Consider the following 24,480-nt stretch of genomic DNA (forward strand, 5'->3'; position numbering starts at 1 on the left):
CAATGTGCACAGAGTCAATTTTGGCTCTCTGACAGTAGAGAAGTTACAAAACAAATATTGTAAGAATTGGTAGATCTTCTAGAGAAGGGGTGTCAAACATAAGGGCTGTGGTCCAGGCACCCCTGATCTAGAGCACACACAGACAGAGTAGCAAAATTCCATACAAACACACTCTCAAGTGAGAGATCTTATCAGTTTTAATGGAAGAAAATAGCGAAGGCATGTGTGGTGGCAATGCGTGGTGAAGGTGGTTGGGTTGTGCAATGCGCTGGCATCTGCTGGAGCATGGAATGTGCCAGAGTGCCAATTCAGTATGCACCCTCCTGGGGTTGTCAGACAGCTGATCTAAAGCATGCAACCGATGCACAGGTTTGTCTGGTGGATGGACATGTGTGGGCATTGCTCTGTGGGCACGGTGGCCGTGGGCATTGGTGGCGATGCCTTCCCTAGTCTCCTCAGTCATGTATTGTGTGGTTGGCTTGCCCCATGCATTCCCAGGTCCTGCTCCTGAGCAGTTGTGCCTGGGATTGTGGCCCAATTGGGCCTTCTCAGGACAGCATGGCTTAGTTGGTTTTGTCAAGCTGTGCTTGCTGCTGTGGTGGGGCAGGTGTCAGGGGCATTTGTGCAGCATTGCTCAGTCATTCTCAGCATCACCTGGCAGGACAAAGTTCCAAACAACACAGTCCTGGAACGTGCTGGAATCCCTCGCATGTATGCACTGCTGAAACAGAGACGCCTGCGTTGGCTCGGGCATGTCGTGAGAATGGCTGATGGCCGGATCCCAAAGGATCTCCTCTATGGAGAACTCGTGCAAGGAAAGCGCCCTACAGGTAGACTACAGCTGCGATACAAGGACATCTGCAAGAGGGATCTGAAGGCCTTAGGAGTGCACCTCAACAGGCCTCTGAGCGGCCCGTTTGGAGGCAGGCTGTGCAGCATGGCCTTTCCCAGTTTGAAGAGACACTTGGCCAACAGTCTGAGGCTAAGAGGCAAAGAAGGAAGGCCCATAGCCAGGGAGACAGACCAGGGACAGACTGCACTTGCTCCCAGTGTGGAAGGGATTGTCACTCCCGAATCAGCCTTTTCAGCCACACTAGACGCTGTGCCAGAACCACTATTCAGAGCGCAATACCAGAGTCTTTCGAGACTGAAGGTTGGCAACAGTGCTCAGTCATCCAGTCAGCCACTACTCATGCACCACTCAGTCACAAGGCCACTGTGGCAGTCACAGTTGCTGGTAGCTGCAATCCTATCCGCTCTTATATTGACTATAATGGGACTTACTTCTGAGTAGTTAGGCATAGGATTGGGCACTCCTGGTTAGCAGACTGGTTAGGAGTCCACTGTCTCCCTTCCTCCCCACCCCCTTAAAATACATTGCACCAGTGCCTTGTGCAACATCAGCACAGCACCTAAATAGGATTGGTTGATAGAGAATTATTTCCCAATATTTCAGGGGAAGTTTTCTGTTAAATAGGAAAAAATAATAATAGTCATTGCAGCTACTTTTTAAAGTAGACACTTTCATGGTGATCACAGTGTAATTTCAAAATGGGTATGTGATGTACCTAAGACATTCAGGTACTTATTTGAACTTCAGTCAGTACATGGATTCCTGCAAACTCCTAGAAACAGCTGGTTCAGGATGGATATGGTCTACAGGTGATGCACAAGACCCTGAGAAGTGGTACGAAAGGTCTCAGGAAAAAAATATGGTCAAGCAATTCCTGCTATCTTCTGTCACTTCTATCTTCTTCTATCACTTCCGGCGCCTTGCCGAGTGAGTGCTTCCCCACGGACCACAGAAATGTTGGCTGTGGTTGTGGGCAGTCCTCTGCCTTCTCTGTGGTTTTTTTGTTCAGGAGATGCTTGTTCAGGAAATGCTCAGGAGTGCTTGTTCAGGAGATGCTTCCCCACAGACCATCAGAGAGGGTGGAGAAAGGACCACCCATAGCTGTAGATAGCACTTCCAGTGTCTCACTATGTGCTCCCCCCAGATTACCAAATTTAGTTTTATTTTTAATGTGCAGGGCATGGAGGTGGGGTTGCATATGATCCATAACAATTTCAATTTTTGCCTCAGTGGTCTGTGGGCTCCAAAAGGTTGGGAACAACTGGTATGGATGAAGGAATTTTGGCTTGCTCAGTTGGTCATGAAGGGGCAAGAAAGGCTTTATCTGCCTTTCCACCTTGTCTTAACATATACACTGATAGTGAATTCAAAGGTTTAAGTTCCTATCAACTTGGAAGCAAAGCAGGGTAACCTAACCATAAAACAGTGATTCTTAAGGTATTCCCTAGGTACACAGAAGTCTGTGAATGAAACAAGACTTGTAAATTAAAATAAAATGTCAGGGGGAAAAAAACAAAAACTGAAACTGGTCCTGTGAGCTTTCAGGACACGCGAGCTTCCAGGATGATAAGTTGCTCCTAATTCATCAGCCAAAGTCCACTGACCTCAACTGAACTTACGCAAGACCGCAATCTTCCTGATTCACTGGCTACAAGCCCTCCAAGGCTTGTATCATGTTATCATCGGACAAACCCATTAACTTCAAATTGTGACATAAGTTCTGACTGTGAATTAATTCCCCTGGGGAATAATTTAATCAGCTCCTTAGACTTTGATGAGGTTTGAATCTAAGGCCTGAACATCGCTTTTTGATCCTGTGCAAAGAGCACGATTGTCCAAAGAGCACGAAGTCTCATGCTTCTGCATGCCAATAGTGGGAAATGACATGACACAGGGAATCTGCTATCTGTTTGGTAAGAGGTTATCGGCAGCAGAATTTTGACAGACAGATCCCAATGATACATTCAAAATGGAAGGAGGATAAACGAGGTTCATATAGATTGAAAAAGGTCTCAGCCTTTTAATGCTCTCAGAAAATATCACTTTTCTAATTTCAGCCAGAAATTAGCCTATTCTGTTTCACTTTGCGTCTCACTCTGTCTTTGGGCGACACAACAAGACAGGCAGACACACTGGCTTCAGTGCTGCTAACCAGTCTGCATTTCACCAACCAATAGCTTCCCATTGCTGGAGGTGGGGTCACTTTCTAGCTGGGTGAAAGCAGTATAGCCTTACTGAGGACCCAATTCTATACTTACCTAGCACCAGCACTGAGCCTTAGCGCCATTGCTGGTAGCAGTAAACATGCCATATTTACAGCACCTGGATAGAAGGGAGCACTGGCGCTGGTCTTGTGCCAGTCAGGTATCGGGCTGACAGGTGGAGGATGCGCCTGTAAGTGAGACCACCGAGCGGTGGTGCAGCCTCTGGGGTCAGAGGAGGCTAAAATGACGGTGAGGAATTCTATGGGGGTGAGGAGAGGGTGTGACTGGTGGAGCCCTGCTCTGCCAGATCCTGAACTCTTATGTTGGGCCAGAAGGCCTGACATGGAGGTTCTTGCGTCTGCACCAGCAAAACAGCCAGTGCATATGTGAGAAGATCCATTGCTGGGACCGGGGCTTTCCTTGGGGGAAGGGGATGAAATTCCTCTTTCCTGGAGGATGCTTCTAGTGGCCCCCTTGCACCCACTGGATACAGCGGTAGCCACTTTGGCGCTGCTGCTCCGGCGGACACCGGGAAGCATAGGATTGGGCTGTGATTGGCTCCTTGCTGGAAGGTCCTCAGAATAGCCTTTGGGAAGCACAGGTACTCTTCCCACCCAGCCCATGACGCCCCCATATGAGGTGTTCTGACCCCCATGGAATTGTGAGCCATGGGTCGAAGAACACTGCTCTGAAAGGTAGGAAAGTATTTACTTCTAAGTTTTGCAAACTCACTGAATCTCCTCTTCCCTGAAATAGTCGGAATCCAAGATGCTACTTCCCAAGTCCTAGTTTGCAAAAGCTTTTAGTTTTAAGCCATTCCAAGCACATGCTTAGATTTTACCACACTGTAATTCTGAAGATTTTGCACCTGCAGTATAATGAAGGCCAGGGTTCATCTTTCATGCAACAAGACTGACAACCAAGTAATTATCTACTGCAGCTCAGCGAGGACCAAACAAGACCCAATGAAGGAGATCTGTGAATAGGATCTTCTGTGCCTTTTTAAAGAGCTATATGCAGCTGCTTCGGAGGATTCTCTGAACTGATCCACAGAATTGCTAAGGAGACAATTACAGCAATATTTCTAACCATAGAAATCTGCTAATTCTGTCACTGCATCCATTTCCATCTTCATACTTTCTCTTAAAATTTGCCTCTGGCTAGGATTTCTCTACTATATAATCTTCTGCAACCCAAGACTTCCCCTTTGTTCTGTTCTCGAACATTCAATGAACGTTCAAGCTGAATGACTAGAAAAGATTTGGCATCTTTTTATGGTCATTCTCATTGCCCTCCTTTATCTCTCTCCCTGGGTCCCCCCTCCCCTTTGGAAGACTATAAATATTTCCTTCTGTAGCTGTCTGCTTTGTAAGTAAACACCTTACTGCAGAGGCATCTCTGCTTTCAGTAGCCCTTGGAGAAAGCCAGTAGTGCTATAAGAAAAATCATGATTCTTTAGTGCTCTTTCTTTCACTGAATGAATGCCATCAATGATTAAATACATTCAAATTTATTATCTGATGTTAAAACAAGTATTTCTTAGCACTGGTGAACCAGCAACACCAAGCATGCAGGGGTTGGGAAGGAAGCAGGGAGAGGATGGAACGGGGAGGAGGGCAGATTGTGCCCAGGTGGGGAGCAGGTTCAGTAGAAGCAGTTCCCACTGAATCCAAACCCCCTTCATAGGCCTGATCCACCTTTACAGGTCAATGCGGACTTGCACAAGCTACAGAGCTGGTACAGGTCCGAGTTGACGTATGGCAGCTGCTGGGATTTACCCTGGAGCAAAGGAACAAATATTCCCTTACTCTGAGGAGGCCTCAATATGCCAAAATTCCCCCCAAAAGAAGTGGACGCCGCGTTGGGGAATTAGTTAGGATTGGGATGCCCGTCAATTACATGATCACAGTATCCTTTTGACTAGAAAGTTGACAAGTTGTTAAATGGACACACAATGAATAGCTTTCATATTACAGAAAACCTGGAAAGCCAGTTCCCAGCCTGCATAGCCAACATGCTATTGCGGTGTGGCGGCCTGCTTATGCTACATAGAACTGGAGAAAGCTTCTGTGGGGGCACAGCCTACAATGATATAGTCAGTTCATGCAGTGGCGTAACTGAGGGGGTGCAAGGGGTAGCAAATCAACCAGGCAACAAGCTTTATGGGGGCAACAACCTGACACTGGTGGCCAAAATCATGAAAACCTATTTTTGAATAATACCATCATGTAGTACACCATTCAATGTGGAATTTAATGCAGAATGCAATGAAACAAACTGCGTCAAAATATTCCTATTTTACCAAAAGTTATAGCCAAAAAAAAGCAGAAAATAAAAACACAACTGCATTATGTAACGAAAACTGGGTTTTCTGAACTCAAAACTGATCAATGAGACTGATTGTTCAAAAAGCCAATTAGGTGTTATGATACTCATAAGGTGTTAATAAGGGGGGAGCTTGGGGGGAGGCAGCAGAGTAAGTGGGCGGCAAGCTGCTGGGGGGAGGAGGCAAATTTACCCCCATTTTCACTTTTTTAAAAGCCTGGGCATGACATCATTTCCAGGGCATCATTTTCAGCTTGGCACTGGGCTACACGGTCATTAGCTATGCCACTGAGTTCAGGTGCCATAATTGCTATGTATTCCAAGTCTATTCCAGTGCCTTTCACACTCAACCAAAAGATTATCCTTTGTTATTTATTTAAAAATACATCTCATGTCACAGCCTAACAATGTATTCTCAAAGCAGTTTCCAATGTTATCCAATCATACAGACATGGGGTTCCCTAAACTGCAGCAAGAGCAAACAAAAGTCACCTTGTAAAAGGCGGATAAGGAAAGAATTAACATATAGAATTCCTGACAAAAAGGTGTGGCAATAGCCACTAGTTTAAATACCTTTTCCAGAAGCATTAGAGAAATTCGCTGAGGGTGGATCAACAGTTTCATTGAACGCAGATGAGACTAAAACTCAATAAAATCAAACTTGAAATGCAAATTCCACTTGCAGCTCAAAAAAAAAAAAAAAAAGTGAAACATTTCCATGCTGTGGAAGTGCAGGTGCAGCTTTTGGAAGATATGGTGGCCGCAACAGCCACTAAAAATAAAAGGTTGTAAATAAAAGAGTTTTGCCATTGCAGCCAAAGCAGCCGGTGTCAGAAGCAGCTGCAAGGGCGGAAAATAATACCTGAAGAGATGCGTTTTTTTTTTCAACTACTATATTTCATGGAGCCTCATCCTGGTCCCAAATATTTCTGCATCCCGGCAAAAGGTTATGAAACAGAAGGGCATAAATGTGAAATATGGGCCCACTTCCTCAAATCCTTGATAGCAGCTGGGAGGGGGGCTTGAGAAAATAGAAGGATCCTTCATGTCAACCTTTTCCTTTTATTGCTCTACCATTCAAAGACTGCAAAGAGCCCAAAAATAAGTCTGGCTTCAGTGTTTGCATTTCCAGTTTCTCTCTCTCAAAAAACTGAGTTTTTTTAATCCTGTCTTCGGTTTCTTTTTGCCACGTCAGCTAATTTACTTCCCCCTTGTAGAAACTGAGATGGTGTCAGGATCAGCAGCACCTCCAGGACACTGGCTGGTGTCTTGCTTCTTGAGCCATTATATTTGTAGAAGGTTTTTGGCTTTGCTTCCGCTCCCATTACTGACATGACTGGCCACTGACCTTTACTGTGCTTATATAAAGCATCTTCCTGTTAGCACACTTCACCTGTGTAATAAAGCAGCTACTCTTTGCCTTAGTCTTTTCTGTGTTTATTAGATTAATGGAAGTTTCCCCCTATAAATAGTGCAGAGGCGAGGGTGCGCAATTGGACTACAAACCGTGCTAGAGTCAAATACAAGAGGGCCCCTGGATCCAGTATCACTTATCTACAGATAGCTGGATCCGGGGGGGGGGACAACCCCTGTGCAGTGGCATTGCTAGGGGAAGCGGGCCGCACTGGGTGACATGCATGGGGGGGTGACACCACTACTAGTCAAAATTTTTAAGTTCTTGGTATTTTCAAATAATATCATCATGTTATATATCATTTGATGCATAATTTCATGCAGAATGCAATGAAAGAGCATTGAAATATCACTGTTCTATCAAAAGTTATAGCAAAAAAACCATGGGAATGGGGAGATGGGGCATTACCAGGCCCACCACTCAGGGTGTTGCCCCACCCACTACATGGGAGAAGGTCCATCATGCAATGGGAGGAGGTCCAGAATGCAATGAAAGTGCATTGAAATATTTCTATTCTATCAAAAGTTATAGCCAAAAAACCATGGGAGTGGGGAGATGATGTAACACTAAGCCCACTACTAGGGGTGTTGCCCCACCCACTGCATGGGAGGAGGTCCATCACGGGGGTGACATGCTGGCCCCCCATACCAGGTGACACAAACCCTAGTATTGCCACTGCCCCTGTGCTCCCATTACAAGCGCCTTTGTTTACTGTAGTACCTCTTGCAGCATGGATGCTTATTGCTTAACATTCTTCCTTAAACCATTTCTGCCCAACACTGCATATATAGCAGGGGTGCCCAAACCCTAGCCAAGGGGCCACTTGCAGCCCTCGAGGCCTCTCAAAGCGGCCCTCAGGGAGCCCCCAGTCTCCAAAGAGCCTCTGGCCTCCAGAGATTTGTTGGAGCCCGCACTGGCCTGATGCAACTGCTTTCAGCATGAGAGCAACTGTTTGACCTCTTGCATGAGCTGTAGGCTGAGGGTTCCCTCCACTGCTTGTTGTTTCATGTCTGTGATGCAGTAACGGCAGCAAAGGAAAGACTGGCCTTGCTTTGTGCAAGGCCTTTTATAGGCCTTGAGCTATTGCAAGACCTTCATTCATTCATATAAATTCATCTTTAATATATTCATTTATGTAAACGTATGTAAATGTATTCATATTTTAAATGTAAATTAATTCTTTTTTTTTCCCCAACACAGTGTCAGAGAGAGGATGTGGCCCTCCTGCCAAAAACTTTGGATACCCCTGCTCTAGATCCCTGAATTCGGGAAAACAACTTTTGAAAAACAAAAGAAAAGCTCTTACCCCCAACAGTCCTCATCAGTGGCGTAGCTAAGGCATCTGCTACTCAAGGAAAAAGAGGATTTTGTAGCTCCCCCCATGATGAAATCAAATTTAATTTATTAAGCAAACAGACAGACAGACAGACAGACAGACAGACAGACAGACAGACAGACAGATAGATAGATAGATAGATCGATAGATCGATAGATAGATAGATAGATAGATAGATAGATAGATAGATAGTATTCTGATCAGTTGGCCACACATTTTGATCGAATACAGATATTCTAGCGTGGTTTGTTTCATTGCATTCAGCATTAAATTACCTCCCCAATGATATATAATGATGGTATTATTTGTGGGTCGATATGATACGATTTGTGGGTTGATATGACCCATCTAGTGGGTCCTGACCCACAGCCTGAGAAACACTGGACTAAGTCCTTCTCTTTTCATTTCCACTAGTCATTTTTCCCCTCCCCCCCTTTTCTAAACCTTAAAACCTTCCCTTTCTTTCCCCAGATTCAGTTAGGTCCAGTTTGAACTGTCCTTTGTTTTAGTTTCTGTTAACCTTCACCCTCGTCTCCATTTCCCTTTCACCACAGAATTATACAATCACACCACTGACCATTACTAAGGTTCCCACAGACAACTGTTCCTCCCCCTCGTGTGTGCGAGTTACTTGTGTTTTAAAAAGCATTGCCAATGACACCATTTCGACAATATACAACATAGGACATCTACTCCACTAACAGCAGCGGCACTTTTCACATTGCTCTCAGCTAGAGAAAGATGAGTTTGGCAAAGAGGTGCTTTTTTAAAAAAAAAAAAATTCTAGAACCAGATGTCACAATTAACACTTGGTGCCAAATGCCATTCAAACAATGCGGCACTTGATCGTCTTCCAAAGAGGGGGAAAAAAAATTAAGGGGTGGAGAGGGAAGCAGCTGTTTACCATCTCTTGGCACAGAAACCGCATTGCCGTTTACTCAATTGTGGAGGGGAAAAAGAAACAAGGAAGGCTATCCTATTCTGGAGGGCTCTGCATTTTCATAGTGCTTGGTCTATGTTAGTGAATCATCATTTTGCTGAGTCTAGGTCCCTAATCAGCAACTAATTTTTAGAGAGGCTTATATTCTGAACAGAGCAAAGGCTGAAGGGCCAGCAACACTGACTCTGCCCTCCAACCCTCTCCATTGTATGATTATTTTCATAGCACTGTTTAAGAAAAAGAATCCCATTCCAACACAATTAGCCAGAAGTCAGAGTTCTGTTTGTCTGTTTGCTAAGAGCCTAATCGTGAGCTCAACCCACTGGCCTTACGCCGGCGCTGTGTGTTGTAAGCATGCCATAAGGCATGCCCACAACACTCACTGCTGGGTCAGTGCTGGCGCCGGGCCAGTGCCAGCTGCATATCCGCCCCATGCTGTCCGGAGCAAGGGTAGAAATACGGGTGGCAGAGAGATTTGTTGAGGCGGGGGGGGGGAGGTGTTCCAGGTTGGGGGGAGGGTGGAAGGAGGCATTTTCTGGGGTGGGGGGATGAATTGGGATGGGAAAGGTGGAGGTCTGGCCTTCCAGCCCATCACAAGGACTCTCAACTCTGAGCCAGTGAAATAGTCTGTACAGACTTGAGAAGCCCCATTGTGTGGCTTGGGGCTTTCCCTGGGAGAAGGGGTCGAAAGTCCCCTTCCCCCAATGAGACTTCTGGGGCACCACTGGATGCAACAGTAGCCATTTTGATTCCACTGCACCCAGTGGAGTCGCTAGGGATAGGACTGGGCTATAAAGAATCCAACTCTGAATAAGCTGCAAAAAAAAACAGGACTATCTGATGGAGTCTGCAGTCTTTCCTCACCAGCCTTCTGGAGTATTTGGGGACATGTGGAATTTGGGCAGGACTTTCTGGAATGTAGCCACCACCAGCAGCAAAACGTCCGGATGGTTTAAACAAAGTGTGAAGTTTTAATTTTGAATTTAACTAAATATAATTTGCTGTTTTGTTGGCTCTGTATTCAGGCTGGAGAGTGCGATAGTTGGATACCGTCTCTGCCAGAAGCATCATTTACAGCCAAGCATTCAGGAAACAGATGGTACAATTAATGGTTGGTATACTAGATTCTTAGGTCCTTCTCCTCCACACTATCACTTTCTCCCCAATGGTCCCTTCTAGCCAGTCAGACTTGCACAGCACAGGCAGAATAGGAAACAGCCAGCTAGCATGCTGTCTCTCTGGAAATTCAGGCATGGCAAACAAGCCCATATTGTAAACAAGAGGGAAAGGCAGAATAATGTCAGAAGATAAATGGATGCAGGAGTTACATAAATTACTTCACACATGCTGCTTTCACATCATGTGGGAAAGGGAGCCAAGGTTTAGAAAAACCTCAGTTAAATTCCCACATGCCACTCATTGGGTTCAATGCTCCAAAGCAAGCAAACATCCAGGACCAGCCTTGCAGACCAACAGCGGTCTGGCCCCTACAATTGCCACATGGGCTGTAAACAGACAAAACATAAAAAGAGTGTTCAAAGTGCTTCATAGCACTGTGAGCCTTCTTTTTTTATATATATCTGGCTGTAGCATACCAGAACAGAAAGTGCAGGCATATGTCTTTTCTCACTGGGCTGGGCACCTGGTCACTGTCACCACATCCTCCTTTGAATGAGACACATCTGAGATGGTTGAATGCACTACTTTGGTCTCAGGCACTTGGCTGTAGGACACTTTCTTTCCCAGAGAGAAACATACTCCATGCTCTACCAAGACAGAAACTAACATCAAGCTAAACTGTGCAGATTCAAGTACAAGATGTTCTACTAACTGTGGCCCAAACGTACTTGCCAAAAGGAAATTCTGGCTTCTGACCAGCAAAATACAACCCTGTAAGAACGGTCAAACATAAACAAGGTTATTTTTATTTAGAGGATCAGGAGCGTCATATAAGGAAGAGGAGGGAACCCCCTGAAGCACGAAGCAGCAAGTGCCTCTCCTCTAGGGAGAACCTGGAAGTGATGTCACGTGTCAGTATGTTGTTACGTGTGGCCGACTGCCCCAGCAACAAGGTAGCCACTTCCGGGTTCTCCCTAGAGGAGGGGTGCTTGATGCAGCACAAGGCACAAGGCAGTCACTTCCAGGTTCCCCCCAGAGGAGGTGCTGGCAGCTTTGTGCTGCCTGTTCTCCTGTGGAGGTCCCCCTTCAGGGGGAGCATCCACAAGAGAAAGATCTGGGGGGAGGAAGCAGCCAGCACCTCCTCCGTAACTAAGGCGGAGCCATCGTGCAACCCCTCTTGGTGAGGTGCTCAGAGCAGATGCCCCTCAGGCTCCATCCAAGTTACAGCTCCAGCCCCCAACACTATGTGTTCTGGTAGCATAGCAGTCCATTAAATTTATGGCAACGTGGAGAATTTACAGATGGGGAAGGATATTTATAATTTTTTTTTTAAAAAAAGGAAAAACTCAAAGCAAAACTAAAATCACCAACCCCCCAAAATATGCATTTGCTTTTTGTCTGTTTAAAAGAAGATAACTGAAGACTGGAAAGCAGAACCTAGAGGTGGGAGAAAGCAAAAAGCAACCTGTATGGCAGCAGAAACAATAAATCAAAGAAACCCTTACATAAACAACAAAAGATCTGATTATTTACTCTGCAAGATTTATTAACTCTCTATGTTTTATAACACAGCCTTTATGATATTCATATGTTTCACTAAAATGTCAGGAGTTTTCTATTCTTTTTTTACCATGAAAAAGAATTACCAGCCACATCCACTTGGAAACCTGCATTTCTGACAGCTTCAAAATGATATGGGATGAGATTTATTACTTGGCAGACCTGGGCCATTTTCAGAGCACCGAGAGAAGGAATTACTAGGTCTGCTTGGGATGTTCTTTGCACTGCTGCTGGGAGAAGACTCCAATGAGTAAGTTCCATACACTGATCTCTTGATAGGTACAATTTCTACATGCAGGACAGATCTGTGCAGAAGAACATTTATGACAGGTAAACAGGATGTCTCATCAGCTGTCCTTACCTGGGTTTTTCTTTTGATGTAAAAAAAACAGACAGCCCTTTTCCAATCCTTCATTGTAGCTGTCAATGGGGCAGACATGAAAAATAAATATGGCTGCCCTTATAGCATCTAATGTGGCCCGTAATTCAGAGACAAAGGGCCCAATCCTAACCAACTTCCCAGCACTGGTATAGCAGTGCCAGTGGGGCATATGCTGCATCCTGCAGTTGAGGGGGGGCAGTCATGGAGACCTCCTCAGGGTAAGGCAATGTTTGTTCCCTTGCTGGAAAGTTGGTTGGGATTGAGGCAAAATGATACCTTTGCACACACTGTTACACCAACACTGCTTGGTCTTAGACTTTGTCACTTTCTTAGAAGGACTAATTGCTAGGTAAGCAAACAGATCTGAACTAACAATGTGGAATGGCACAATTGTCTCTGAAATCATGAAGAGATGCCTGACACAGAGGAAATCAAGCCTTTTCAACCGGGTCAGTGTTTCTCAGATTTCTTAGCCTTAAAAAAAGGTTTCACTTTACCAGCCACTCAAGCCTCTGACTCTTGATGCATATAGCCTAATCTACCCTATCAGTTGCATGAAGCACCAAAAATTAGGACATGACCCACTGGTGAGCCAGGGGCCCGCAGTTTGAAAAGCACCGCCTGTGTTGTTTCTAAGGGAGAAAGGATACATGGGAGGGGAGGTTTTTTCTCAAGTGAAAGGTCAGAGTTTCTATAAGAACAGTCTATTTCTTTCCCCTTCTCCTCTGTTTCCAGATGGTATCACTCTTGCTTGTGCCAACTAAGTAAATGAGGAGGAGACAATAGCCAGACAGGCTGGCAAATTCAAAGAGATGTGTGACTTTAAATTATATGCCAACTCCCCCCCCCCCACCTTAGAACATTTGTCATTTATGTGCTGTTTTCTGCAGTTTGGGGCAATATTCAACGTTGGCTAATTATGCAGTACTCCATGTGGCCGCATACGTCATTCTCAAGCATGAAAGCAAAACCCCCACAAATAAAGGCATACACAAGTCCTATGGATACTTACCAAACTATTCCCTGAGCCCCAGAGCCGATTGGCTTTAAGTTCTGGTAGCGCTTGAGAACTGTGAAGGTCGAATCACCCACTTCCACACTGTAGAACTGGTTGTCAACTTTGCTTTTACTCATGTTGTAATATTTGGCAATATATGACACATCCACTTGTTTCCCGAATCCCTGTCACAGAGACAAAGCAGGGGGGAAAGGAGAGAAAGAAAACAGAAAGCCGGTAAACTATCGGCATAGTAATGAAATAGAACAGACACCCAGTCTCTCAAACGTGACCCGTCCTGTCATTTCAGGCTTGTTGTCAGAGTGGTTCATGCTGACAGCTCGCTTTCTTAATGACTTTCACATGATCTTTCTAGAAATCACATCAAATCATATTGAAATGAGGAAACTGTCCTTCAGATTATTCCAGCTTGTCCAAAGAGCACCCAGAGAATAGACTGTTCACCTCCAAACGCTCCTGCAAATTCTGTAATCCGCCGACTTCACATTTTGCAGCCACACTACATCCTGTAACTTTGACTTCCATTAACCTAACGCCTTGAAATTATTCCCTTTGCAAAACGTGTGCTGGTGTTTAGATCTTTGGAGAGAGGTTGCGGAATTTTCAGACTAGGATTAAGAACACAGCCAGATGAGAAGACAAGGATCCATGACTAAGGACCCAATCCTATCTAATTTTCCAGCTCCAGTATAGCCACAATGCAGCCCCATGGTAAGGGAACACATGTTTCCATACCTTAAGAAGGCCCCAGTGACTGCCCCTCCACCACAGGGTGCAGCACACACCCCACTGGCACAACTGCACCAGCACTGGAAAACTGGATAGGACTGGGCCCTAAATCTCCCAGTTTCTAAACTGGAATGTCGCTGCAGTGAAGGAGCTGTGAATCAGAGCCACAACATTGGAAAGGTAGTTTAACTCAGCAATTTACTGGTTAAAATCATCCCTCAGCTACTCACTGATTCAGGCTGGGGAAGAACAGCAAAAAGAGACAACATGAGGTATTCTTGGATGCATTCGAATTGATTGTGGAACATGGTTTTAATATGGGATGTAGGGAAGAGAGAGCGAAATGACCTACCTCCCAACTGTGGGATATGATTGGCTTCACGGACCCATCAAGGACCCTATCCATAGCTCCAGAATGAAGCCTGGAGTCATTTAAAGGTAACTTCCAGTTCTTGGCGAAAACCACAAGTAACCTTTAAATGACTCCGGGCTTCATTCTGAAGCCTGCAGAGGCCGTGGGGGGGACATGTGTGACCTCTGCAGGCTTCAGAAGAACCTCTGGAGGCCAGGGAGCACAGATCCTTTTGCCACCAGAGCCTCCAGATTGGCTCACACTGCGGGTTCGGGGACCCAGGGATGAAGAAATCCATGGGATGAAGAAATCCATACCGAACCTGGGGATAACATGGGCCACATGTATTCCTAAAAAGGACTACAACCACGTCTTTCACATTAATGCTCCCATTGTAAACATAAATGGAAGGAAACTTATGAGAGGAGTTGCTCTTTACATATTTTGATGCTTTATATATATATTGATTGAGGGTAATAAGGAAAAGCACTCTGAGGATGTGGAAAGTGACTTTCCTTTTAATAAACACAGGGTCCACCAATGGGGGGGGCGCAGTGATTTGCTAGTGAGCCCATTTTCCCATCATCATTGTCATGAGGCTTTATTTATCTGCATTCATATCCAAACCCAGGACTCTATCCGTTGCAATTATGTCCAAACCGTTTGGCCTGATTCACATCCCCACTATTCATGGCAGCCACTTTCCCCCTTCTGCCTGTTGTGATCCCCAGCTGATGATCAATGGGTTGCCTGGCTCGTTTGCTGCTACTAGAACTTGCCAGTCTTGTGTGTAATTAACAGAACACTGAACATCATTTGGTTACACTGCAAGCCTCGATGAGACTTTTCAGACCAACGATAGGATATTAAAGCTCCAAATAAATAAACATTGAGAAGTATGTTACTTGAGTGACGCCAATCTGACCACTTCCCATCATGACGGGCTAGTGCAAAGGCCCACAGGGGAGCTACCATGTGCAAAAGACAGAAGTGGTAAGCATTAGCAAAGCAGCCACAGCTAACCCTGCTAACTAGGCAAGGAGGCACTTTCTAAAGTGGTCCTCCTCATCTATTTAGCAGGAGACAGCAACTGTGCCTCTTTGCCCCAACACAGGATCTTTTCCAGTTTCCTTCCGCCGTTTCTTCTGCATCTTCTTATATTGTGAGCAGGGCCTCTGAAAGGAATTTTATCACGGGGTACAAAGTTTCTTTGGGGCCCCTTCCCAAAGGGGGAGGGGAGGGTATGAAACAGAGCATGGGAGAGTGGTGACACAGGTGGGATGGATAGGGAGGGGGCAAATCAGGACAGGGGGAGGGTGGTGACAGTCAGAAAAGTCTTTGGTGGCCAGGTCTACTGGGCTTCCCAATGCAGAGCCCACGCCTACCTTCCCGTGCAGTGTCAACAGCTAGATACAGTAATATGGAAAACCACAAACACGCTCCTAAGTCTCTCTAAAAAAATTTAAATATAGAAAATCATGCTGAAAATTAGCACCATTGTATTTAGGCTCACACTAGAATGGAAAGTGTCCTGTTTGCACCAAAATGTATTCCTGCAGCAGCTGCAGCCTCGCGACTGTGTTTCTGAGCTCCTATACTATACACACCTTCATGGCAAGCAGATCTACATGCCAAAAAGCTACTGTCGCAGGCCAGTTTCCTCCCAGATTTGACACTGGGTTAAGGAGTGTCATGTGTGCATTCCGTAACCCAGCACATATAGCTTTCAGTTGCTGCAGCAGCCACTTACCCAGCTTCCCATGCAGGCAGTGAGTCCAGGTGAGATAGGAAAATATAAGATCCCAGGAAATTTCCTGGCCCCCTTCTTTGACTCCCGGGCCCCATTTTTGACCCCTTTTACCCCCCCTCTCATGGGCCCTGATTGTGAACCCTTTTGGGACAGGGAACTGCTTATTCAGTTACGAAAACCCCTTTATAAACTTTTCTATTGAAAAGAGCTATACGTTATAACCATTCTTTAATGTTATCAGCTTAAACTTTTGAGCTCCTATGTGACAAACCCTATATTATTGGTAGGCCCCTTGACTCAGAGGGAGAAGGAAATGTGATTTGAAATCTCCAGTTCAAGAGTTCCCAGTTAAAAAAAAAAAAAATCATATACAAATTGCAAAAAAAGATTAAAGGACCCAGTAGTAACAAACAGGAAAAGTAGGTAATAAGATGAGAAAAAAAATTCACGCAATATTACATTTCCAGAAAATTCAGCACTTCCTCAGGAAAAAAACAAACACCCAGCTTTAGAAGCAGTTTATTGATATTTATCTCAGTTTATCGATATCAAGAGTTAAAATGTGTGCATATGAGAGTACCTTATATTAAGTCAGAACACTGTCCATCCAGCTCAATATTGTCTATCTAGTAGTGGCTCTCCAGGGCTTCAGACAGGGATTTTTCCCACCCTTCTGTTGCCAAGGACTTAATCTGGGATTTTCTGCATGCAAAGCAGATGCTCCAAACTATCACCCGCCTTCAATGCTCCAGAACATTTTTTGTACCCTTGGATTAATATTCTCTCTCCATGTGAACTGGGGAAAAAAAAATGCTGAACACATTCTTAGAAGACACACACACATAGAAACCACACACGGCCCACATTTCTAAATTGATCTCCTTGTCACAAGCTACCTTCCCAAGCCTTCAGTCTAGTTCTCTTTAGGCTGTGTGATTAAAAAACAGCACTGAACAACAAAACAAAACACAGAAGGTGGCATATGGAGATCACTGTCACTAAGCTGGGGAGGGAGGGGCAGAAAGAACAGGGCTTCTGTGCTTTGCAACAGCGCTTGAGGGGGGCAGGCAGAGAGAGATGGTTCCATGAGACTGAACATGCTAATTGCCAAGATTAGCTTCCTTTTAATTACTTAAGAGTTTTGAATTTTTTTTTTCAAGCCACCCAGCAGGATTATGTATTTATAGGCTGGAAAAGTGTAGGAGGAGGAATGGGGAGAAGAACCAGCCAGAATCTCCCAAAAGGACTTGGAGGTTGGGAGTGGCATGTTTGCAGTACAGCTGGAATGACATAATCTAGTGCCCTGTGGACTTTCCTTGTATTTTTTTAAAAATATAAAGTGTCCTTTAATAATAAAGTAGCCTTTATTATTAGTATCAGTACTACTCGCTACAAGGTAGTGAAAAGCCAGTCAAGGCTACTATGAATACAGTGTTTTACAGAGTTTACAGAGTAAACCCGGCGTGCAGGGACTCCAGGAAGCCTCCACAGAGTACTTTACAGAGTAAAGTAAGCCTGTATGTTAGCTATGGATTGTTCATATTTTGAACATTCCGATCACAGTAAGTAGAATAATTCTTATAGACAGAGTTTGTCCGTAGTATTTTCCAACAAAGGAGGTCAATCCCAAAACACATCAGCAGCTCTCGCATCACTTTAATAAACTGAGTTAAAGAATGCAGCTTCTGTCTATATATGTAGACACCCCTGTTGATTTTGTGTCACATCTCCCCCAACAGACTCATAGGGTTGAAAAGACCAAATAAAGAAGAAAGCAACATCCTAATTTATAGTAGGCAATGTACGACCCAAGGGCTACAATCAGGGCAGCCATATCCTACCTTCTGCCGAAGTAGTCCTGCGCTGCCACAATATAATAATTCATTGATCATCTAAATATTTAGATCAGCAGTTCTCAAACTGGTGGGCCATGCCCCACCAGACTGGAAAGCACTGGCCAATGCTCCTTTAAGGGGTGGGGAAGAGGGGAAGCTTGTGAAGCAATCACCAGGATCGTGCCACTGCCGGGACAGAAGGGGGGTTTTCTTTAATAACCTGAGGTAGCCTAGCAACTGTTACCCTGCACATGCCTGATCTCGTCTGATCTCAGAAGCTAAGCAGGGTCAGGCCTGGTTAGTACTTGGATGGGAGACCGCCTGGGAATACTGGGTGCTGTAAGCTTGTACCATAGTCTTTTGAGACTGAAGGTTGCCAACCAAGCACCAGCCTCCATGGGGTGTACGGAACCCCACAGAAGCCTCCACAGGGCTTCCCAATCCTCCGAACAACTAAAAATAGATATTGGAAACCACTTCCGATAGAGAAGTTCGGATCATTTTCTAATCTTTATTTTTAGTTGATGGGAGGCTTGGGGAGCCCTATGGAGGCTTCTGCGGGGCTTCCCAGACCCTTCAGAGGCCAGTGCTACCTAAGTTAAGAAAAAACCCCTTGTGTCCCAGCAGCAGCATGATCTGGGGGATCGTGTCACTGTTGCAGCCCCACCCCCTCAAAGACTTAACATGGTTCCCACGGAGGACTTTGGGAACCACTAATTTAGATTATTTAGATTATCTGCTCTTTGGGGAAGCAGAAATCTTTCCAGGCTTGGGGGCCCCTAAATGTACCCATAAATCACCTGCCCTCATCTAGTCAGTCCAATCCCTGACCGTAAGGCAGAAACAATGTTCCATTAATCCCTACTCCTAACACACCGATGAACATACACAATCCATAATACAACATTTAGGCTGCAATCCTAACCTCACTTTCCTGGGCGTAAATCCCAATAGGACTTACTTTTGAGTAGGCCTGCTTAGGCTTGTGCCCTTACTTGCTTAGTAAATGAATGCCTCATCTTTCTGCCAACATGGACTACAAGGTAGCACTGCATGGTGTTCACAAGCAGTCACCATCCAAACATTAGATCCAATGGCGTAGCTGGAGAGGGGGCGGAGGCTGGCAGGGAGCCTCAGCGAGGCGGGCAAGCGGCCCCTCCCTTCGGAGTCATTCCCGGCAGGGGGAGCAAAACGGAGCTCTATGATTTTTCTATGTAAAAGAAAATCAAGTCAATTCAAAAATTTTTAACCTTATAAAAGCTAATAAGGGCTGCTATCTGTTGCTGGGTAACAGGAGAACAGGCCATATTCAAGCTGCTCTTTCTCTATTATATGTTTGAAAACAATTCCACCTACAAGCCACTGCAGCAAGAAGACCTACGGGAAACTTTGAAAGATAGCACCCTCTAGCACAGTGTTTCTCAACCAGTGGTACTCGTACTAAGGAGGTACTTAAGATGGTGTCTGGTGGTATGCGCAGGACCCCCAGACCCCTGCCATTGGTCCCTGCAGTGGTCAGAGACTCAGTTAAGTGGGCAGAGCTCCAGCAAGCGCTTTGCAGATGCTCCAAAAAGCCCTCCCATCTGCCCCAAGCCTCTTACCTAAGGCTGTCACGCACTTCTGGCCAGTAGCTTAGCTGATGGGCGGCACCAAGTACAGCACATGCCGCAATGTGCTGTATAAGCAGCTCCTCCCACTCTCCATCTGAGCCATTTAGGGCAGTGACAGCAACATGCCTGGGTTGTGCTTGAGCAGGGGTGCCCAAACCTTGGCCCTGGGGCCACTTGCGGCCCTTGAGGACTCCCAATGCGGCCCTGTGGGAGCCCCTCAGTCTCCAGTGAGCCTCTGGCCCTCTGGAGACTTGCTGGAGCCTGCACTGGCCTGATGCACGTGCTCTCAGCGTGACAGCCAACTGTTCAACCTCTCACGTGAGCTGTAGGACAAGAGCTCCCTCCACTGCTTGCTGTTTCACATCTGTGATGCAGCAGCAGCAGCTAAGGAAAGGCTGGCTTTGCTTTGTGCAAGGCCTTTTATAGGCCTTGAGCTATTGCAAGACCGTCGTTTAGTCATATAAGCTCCATCTCTAACATATTCAGTTATGTAAATTATCGGAGCATCACAGTCAGACTGTTGGATATTGAATTTCAAAATCTTAGCGAACAGGCAACAAAGGTTTGCTCGCCCTTATATCATTCCATCCCATACCAGTTTGGGAAAATGGCAATTTATCTTTTTTCACTGACAGACCCCAGAGAACTTAGTGCCATAACCCTGGCAAGGTTCAACATTATTCCCTCAAGGGTGACAGCTGGGAGATATAGTAAGATTCCCTATCAAGACCATCTTTGCCCTTGTAACATGGGGTCAGTTGAATCTCTTCCACATATATTTTTCTACTGTTCTCGGCATAATAGTGCCCGCTCCACCTATCTAGTGCCCATTCTGGTTAATAGGGTGAGTCTTCCAGATATGGTCAAAATTAAGCTATTATTAAATGATTGCTCACCCTCAGAGTTGAAAATGGTTTCAAAATTCTTGATGGCTGTGATAGGCCATAATGACTGAATGATGTCTTCAGTCCTATAACCGAGAGGATGGTAGTCTATCTGTAGCTGATGGTGGCAAGCAGACCCTTGAGAGGCTATCCAGTATATTCTATATCTTAGGCCAGTATATTCTACATGGGACAAGTATACCTGATTTATTTAGATACTATGTATCCTTATATATCATAGGCTTATACTCACTACTGTTCTCTTTGTTGGGTGGTTGTGTTTGTGTTTGTTATGTATGCCAACTTCCCCTGGGGGCTGGGGATAAGAATAGGCCCTCGGTTTGGCTGTACTTGTTGTAAGAGGTAACTAAACAGCCACCGGGTAGGTGGGACTCGTCAGCCTGGGAAGGCAGCTCATCTGAGAGAAGGAAGACTCTGATCCCAAACCTCCACTGCCTTGTGGCTACATCCAGTTATGGAAAAGGCTTCAGGAGTCAACCTCGAGGCAAAATCCGGAGCCGGAGTCCCAGAGGCAGTTCATGGCTGAACACAGTCACGTTCTGGCAACTCCTGCGACGCCGCTGGAACCAACCGTATTGGCCTCTGCCTTTCCACTGGACCATTTCAGCAACGTGGAGAGGGGGGATTTGCTACATGGGAAACAGTCTATCCTCCATATCAACCTTACCCAGAAGACTGAAGGATGCCAACTGTATGCCAATAAAGGTCTTATCTATCTATCTATCTATGTAAATTTATTCAAATTTGAAATGCAAATGAATTATTTTTTTTCCTGGCCCCTGACACGGCGTCAGAGAGATGATGCGGCCCTCCTGCCAAAAAGTTTGGACACCTCTGTGCTCGAGCATTGCTGTTGCTGCCCCAAATGGCTCAGACAGCACGTGGGAAGAACAGCTGACACGCATTGCGGCTCCTGCTATACTTACCATGCTGCTGCCTGCATCTGCCTACGCTACTGCTTCTGGCACAGAAGAAACCTCTCTACTCCCCCATCTGCACAGAGAGAACAGGTTTGTCCCCAAATCGTTTTCTTTGGGAAGAGAAACAGCAAACGGGGGGGGGGGGAGGAAGAGTTCTTTGTTCATTATGTGTTTCCGTAAAATTTTTAATTGCTTCTCTGAAATCATATTACCTGTTTGAAGTCACACATTTATTTGGGAGTTTCAAACACATTCCTTCAATAAGCTACCTATAATTACGGAGAAATATCCAGCAGAGTGGTCATTCTCGGGAGATAACTGCCTGTCCCAGAACACTCTGTGTCCTCAAGCAAAACAAAGGCTAACTGACCTTGACAAGGTCAATTTACCCATTTTAATGACTAACTTCACGGGGCATTGATGTTTAACTATTAAAAACATCAATGGTTTTAGAGCATTTCCACCCATTTCTTTGAATTATTTTCTACTTTGTAGTATCAAAGAGCCAATGTCGTTACACTAGACCGCCATCAGCATGGTCAAAGTTATAGAGCAGCTCAGGTTGCAATCCTAAACTCATTTACTAGAGCAGTGGTTCTCAAACTTTTAGCACCAGGACTCACTTTTTAGAATGTGAATCTGACAGGACTCACTGGAAGTGATGTCATCACCGGAAGTGACATAATTAAGCAGGAAAAATTTTAACAATCCTAGCCTGCATCCTACCCACACTTACCCAGGAGCAGGAGTCCCATTTACTATCATTGTTAGAAGCATACATATAGTAACCTGTTAAAAGTACAGATCTACAGCACTTCCCCAAATGCAGTCACATATCATGGTAGCATCAAGTCTAACATATTAAAAATGAAATGAATGGGGACCCACCTGAAATTGGCTTGTGATCCACCATTTGAGAAACACTGTACTAGAGAGTATTCCCCATTGAATACAGTGGGACTTACTTCTGACGATATTTTTATAGGCTCTCGCTATTAAGGAAGCTACAAAAAGATCTCAGAGAGACAGAGTTCCTTTTCTCTTTTTAGAAAACAAAGGGCTTCCAAGAAAGGCTTTCCAAAAGACAACATTAGCACAATCGACCACATAACATGGAGGGCTTGATAACTACTTGTCCACTGGGCCCTTCCAAATTTGGAGAGACCTGTCCCTCTGGATCTGAATGACTTCATGGAGAATATCTTTTGTAGAAGGCCTGCAAGAATACTACTTAGTACAGCTGGAGTTCAGTATCCACATGGGGTCCATTCCCAACTCTCCACGGATACCAAAACGCATGGATAATGGAATCCTTGGATGGGTTGGGTCCAACAGAACCTCTGGATGTGATCAGAAGCATCTTCTGGTCATGTCCAAAGTTTTCTGAGACCTGTAGAGGCCATGTGCATCCTCTCTGGGTTTCAGGAAGCCCGCCAGAGGTAAGGCACTTCTGGTTTTAGCACTTCCAGAAAGGCACTTCTGGTGCGCGGCCTCCCCAGTCCTCAGAAATCCTCCCAGACACAACTAGAAGGCACTTCTGGTCACATCCAGAAGGTCAGGTGAGGCCCTCCAGCACAGATTTGGAACCTGCACTGAGTCAAATTCACAGGTTCCAAACCTGCACGTAATGAGGGCCCACCTGTATTGCAATTTCCAAGGGCTCAAAGTCTTCCACAACTTGGTATAATCCTTATAAGAGCCTAATATGATTACCATTATTACACCCATATTGCAGCTATGGAACTAAGGATGAGAGGGAATGGCTTGCCTAATGAAGTTTCTGATTTGTAGCTCAGTTTCTAAGCCACTAAGCTACACCCAGAACTCTTAATATTTTACTCATTTTCAAGTGTTTACATCCTGTTCTTCTTTTCTTCCAAAAAGCAGAATGGCTTAGAAAAACGAGCAACAACCATAACAATAAATATAAAATCTAAGGTAAAACAGCAGAAATAAAAGGGAACAAAACTGTGGCTGTTATTAACACATCACTAAAAAGAGGCATTGAAATGAAATTATTTTTGCGCCCTGCCAAAGGCCAGCAAAAACAGGGCCAAGGGACTTCTCATGGGAGCATGCTCCTAAGTCACTATGCCATGGTAGAATAGGCCCGAACTCTCATATCCACCGAAAGGGGTCAAACTACACATTATGTGAAACATAGCCCCAGGGAGGAGTCATTCTAGGTCAGAAAACTGGGTAAAACCGGTGGGGGGATTAAGGAAGCCTTAACATTTTACTCCCATCCAGACCTAGAGCATGGGTGACTGAAGCCAGGTCTGACCTTCCAAGAAGAGATGCAGGACACTGAATTATATTAGCCCCATCACATATCCAGCAATATTCGGGGGCATATGAGGGAGTCAGGCAGCCTTTTAGAATGCTTAATGGTGCAATCCAGCCTTGTGCACAAGTCCCTTGCACTGGCTCAGGAGAGTCGCAAACGTGGCATAAGAAACATGTGCGCCTCCTCGGGAGGAAGCCGGGCTGGCGCTCAGAGAAGTGCTGGCCTGTGGAAGCTGATGGAATCATTGGCATGGCTGCACAAATGCAAGGCCCTGAGGTAAGCGGGGGGCAGGGAGGGGGCGGGAGGGAGGTGTTCCTGGGCAGGGGCAGGGGGAGGACAGAGAGAGCAGGAGAGCAGTTATGCCAGATCCCAACCCCCGTTCCCAGGGAGAACGGAGTGGCTTCAAGTCACTCTGCTCTTCTCGGACTTGCGCCACCTCAAGAGGTGCTGCAAGTCTGAGGAGAGCCATAGGGACCAGCAGCCCTTACCCAGAGGTAGGGCAAAATGTTTCCCCTTGCCTCTGGCTGAGCCTCTCATGGCCCCTATCCTGCGTCGGATACAGCACAAGCCCCTTGGTTTGTCTGTTCCGGCGCAGGATAAGACTGCAGTATTTTAGCTTTGGGGGGGCACATATTTAAGGCATTCAGGCTGTTCCCCATGATGTTCAACACCTGAAACCATCACACAGCACAAATCCTAAGATTCTGGATTTTGCAACAACTCTAGTTGTGGCTTACAACGCAATCCTACACATATTTTCCTCAGAAGTAAGTCCCACCAAGTTCAATAGAACTTACTCCCAGGTATTCAAGGGAATAAGGCCATTGCGCAAGGTGGACTTATTTGTAGGTAGACATGCAGAGGTTTGCATTGCCTGATAAAGTACCAAGTCCTTTTCCTTCACCACTGTGAATCTTCCCATTATCACATTTCTTCACAAT

General features: G+C 45.5%; 1 protein-coding gene and 1 pseudogene across 2 annotated transcripts in view; one reads left to right on the forward strand and one right to left on the reverse strand.

Annotated features, from left to right (window-relative positions):
- Positions 1 to 24,480, reverse strand: part of MAPK10 (mitogen-activated protein kinase 10) — a 111,878-nt gene that overhangs the window by 77,986 nt on the left and 9,412 nt on the right. For both annotated transcript variants that reach the window (XM_066631610.1, XM_066631609.1), the window contains exon 2: positions 13,146 to 13,315. In XM_066631610.1, the coding sequence (XP_066487707.1) occupies positions 13,146 to 13,315 (170 nt within the window). The remainder of the gene's footprint in view (positions 1 to 13,145; positions 13,316 to 24,480) is intronic.
- On the forward strand, positions 18,047 to 18,163 carry LOC136656363 (5S ribosomal RNA; annotated as a pseudogene).

Source organism: Tiliqua scincoides, chromosome 6 (genome assembly GCF_035046505.1).
Source record: "Tiliqua scincoides isolate rTilSci1 chromosome 6, rTilSci1.hap2, whole genome shotgun sequence".
In the NCBI taxonomy this organism is placed as follows: Eukaryota; Metazoa; Chordata; class Lepidosauria; order Squamata; family Scincidae; genus Tiliqua; species Tiliqua scincoides.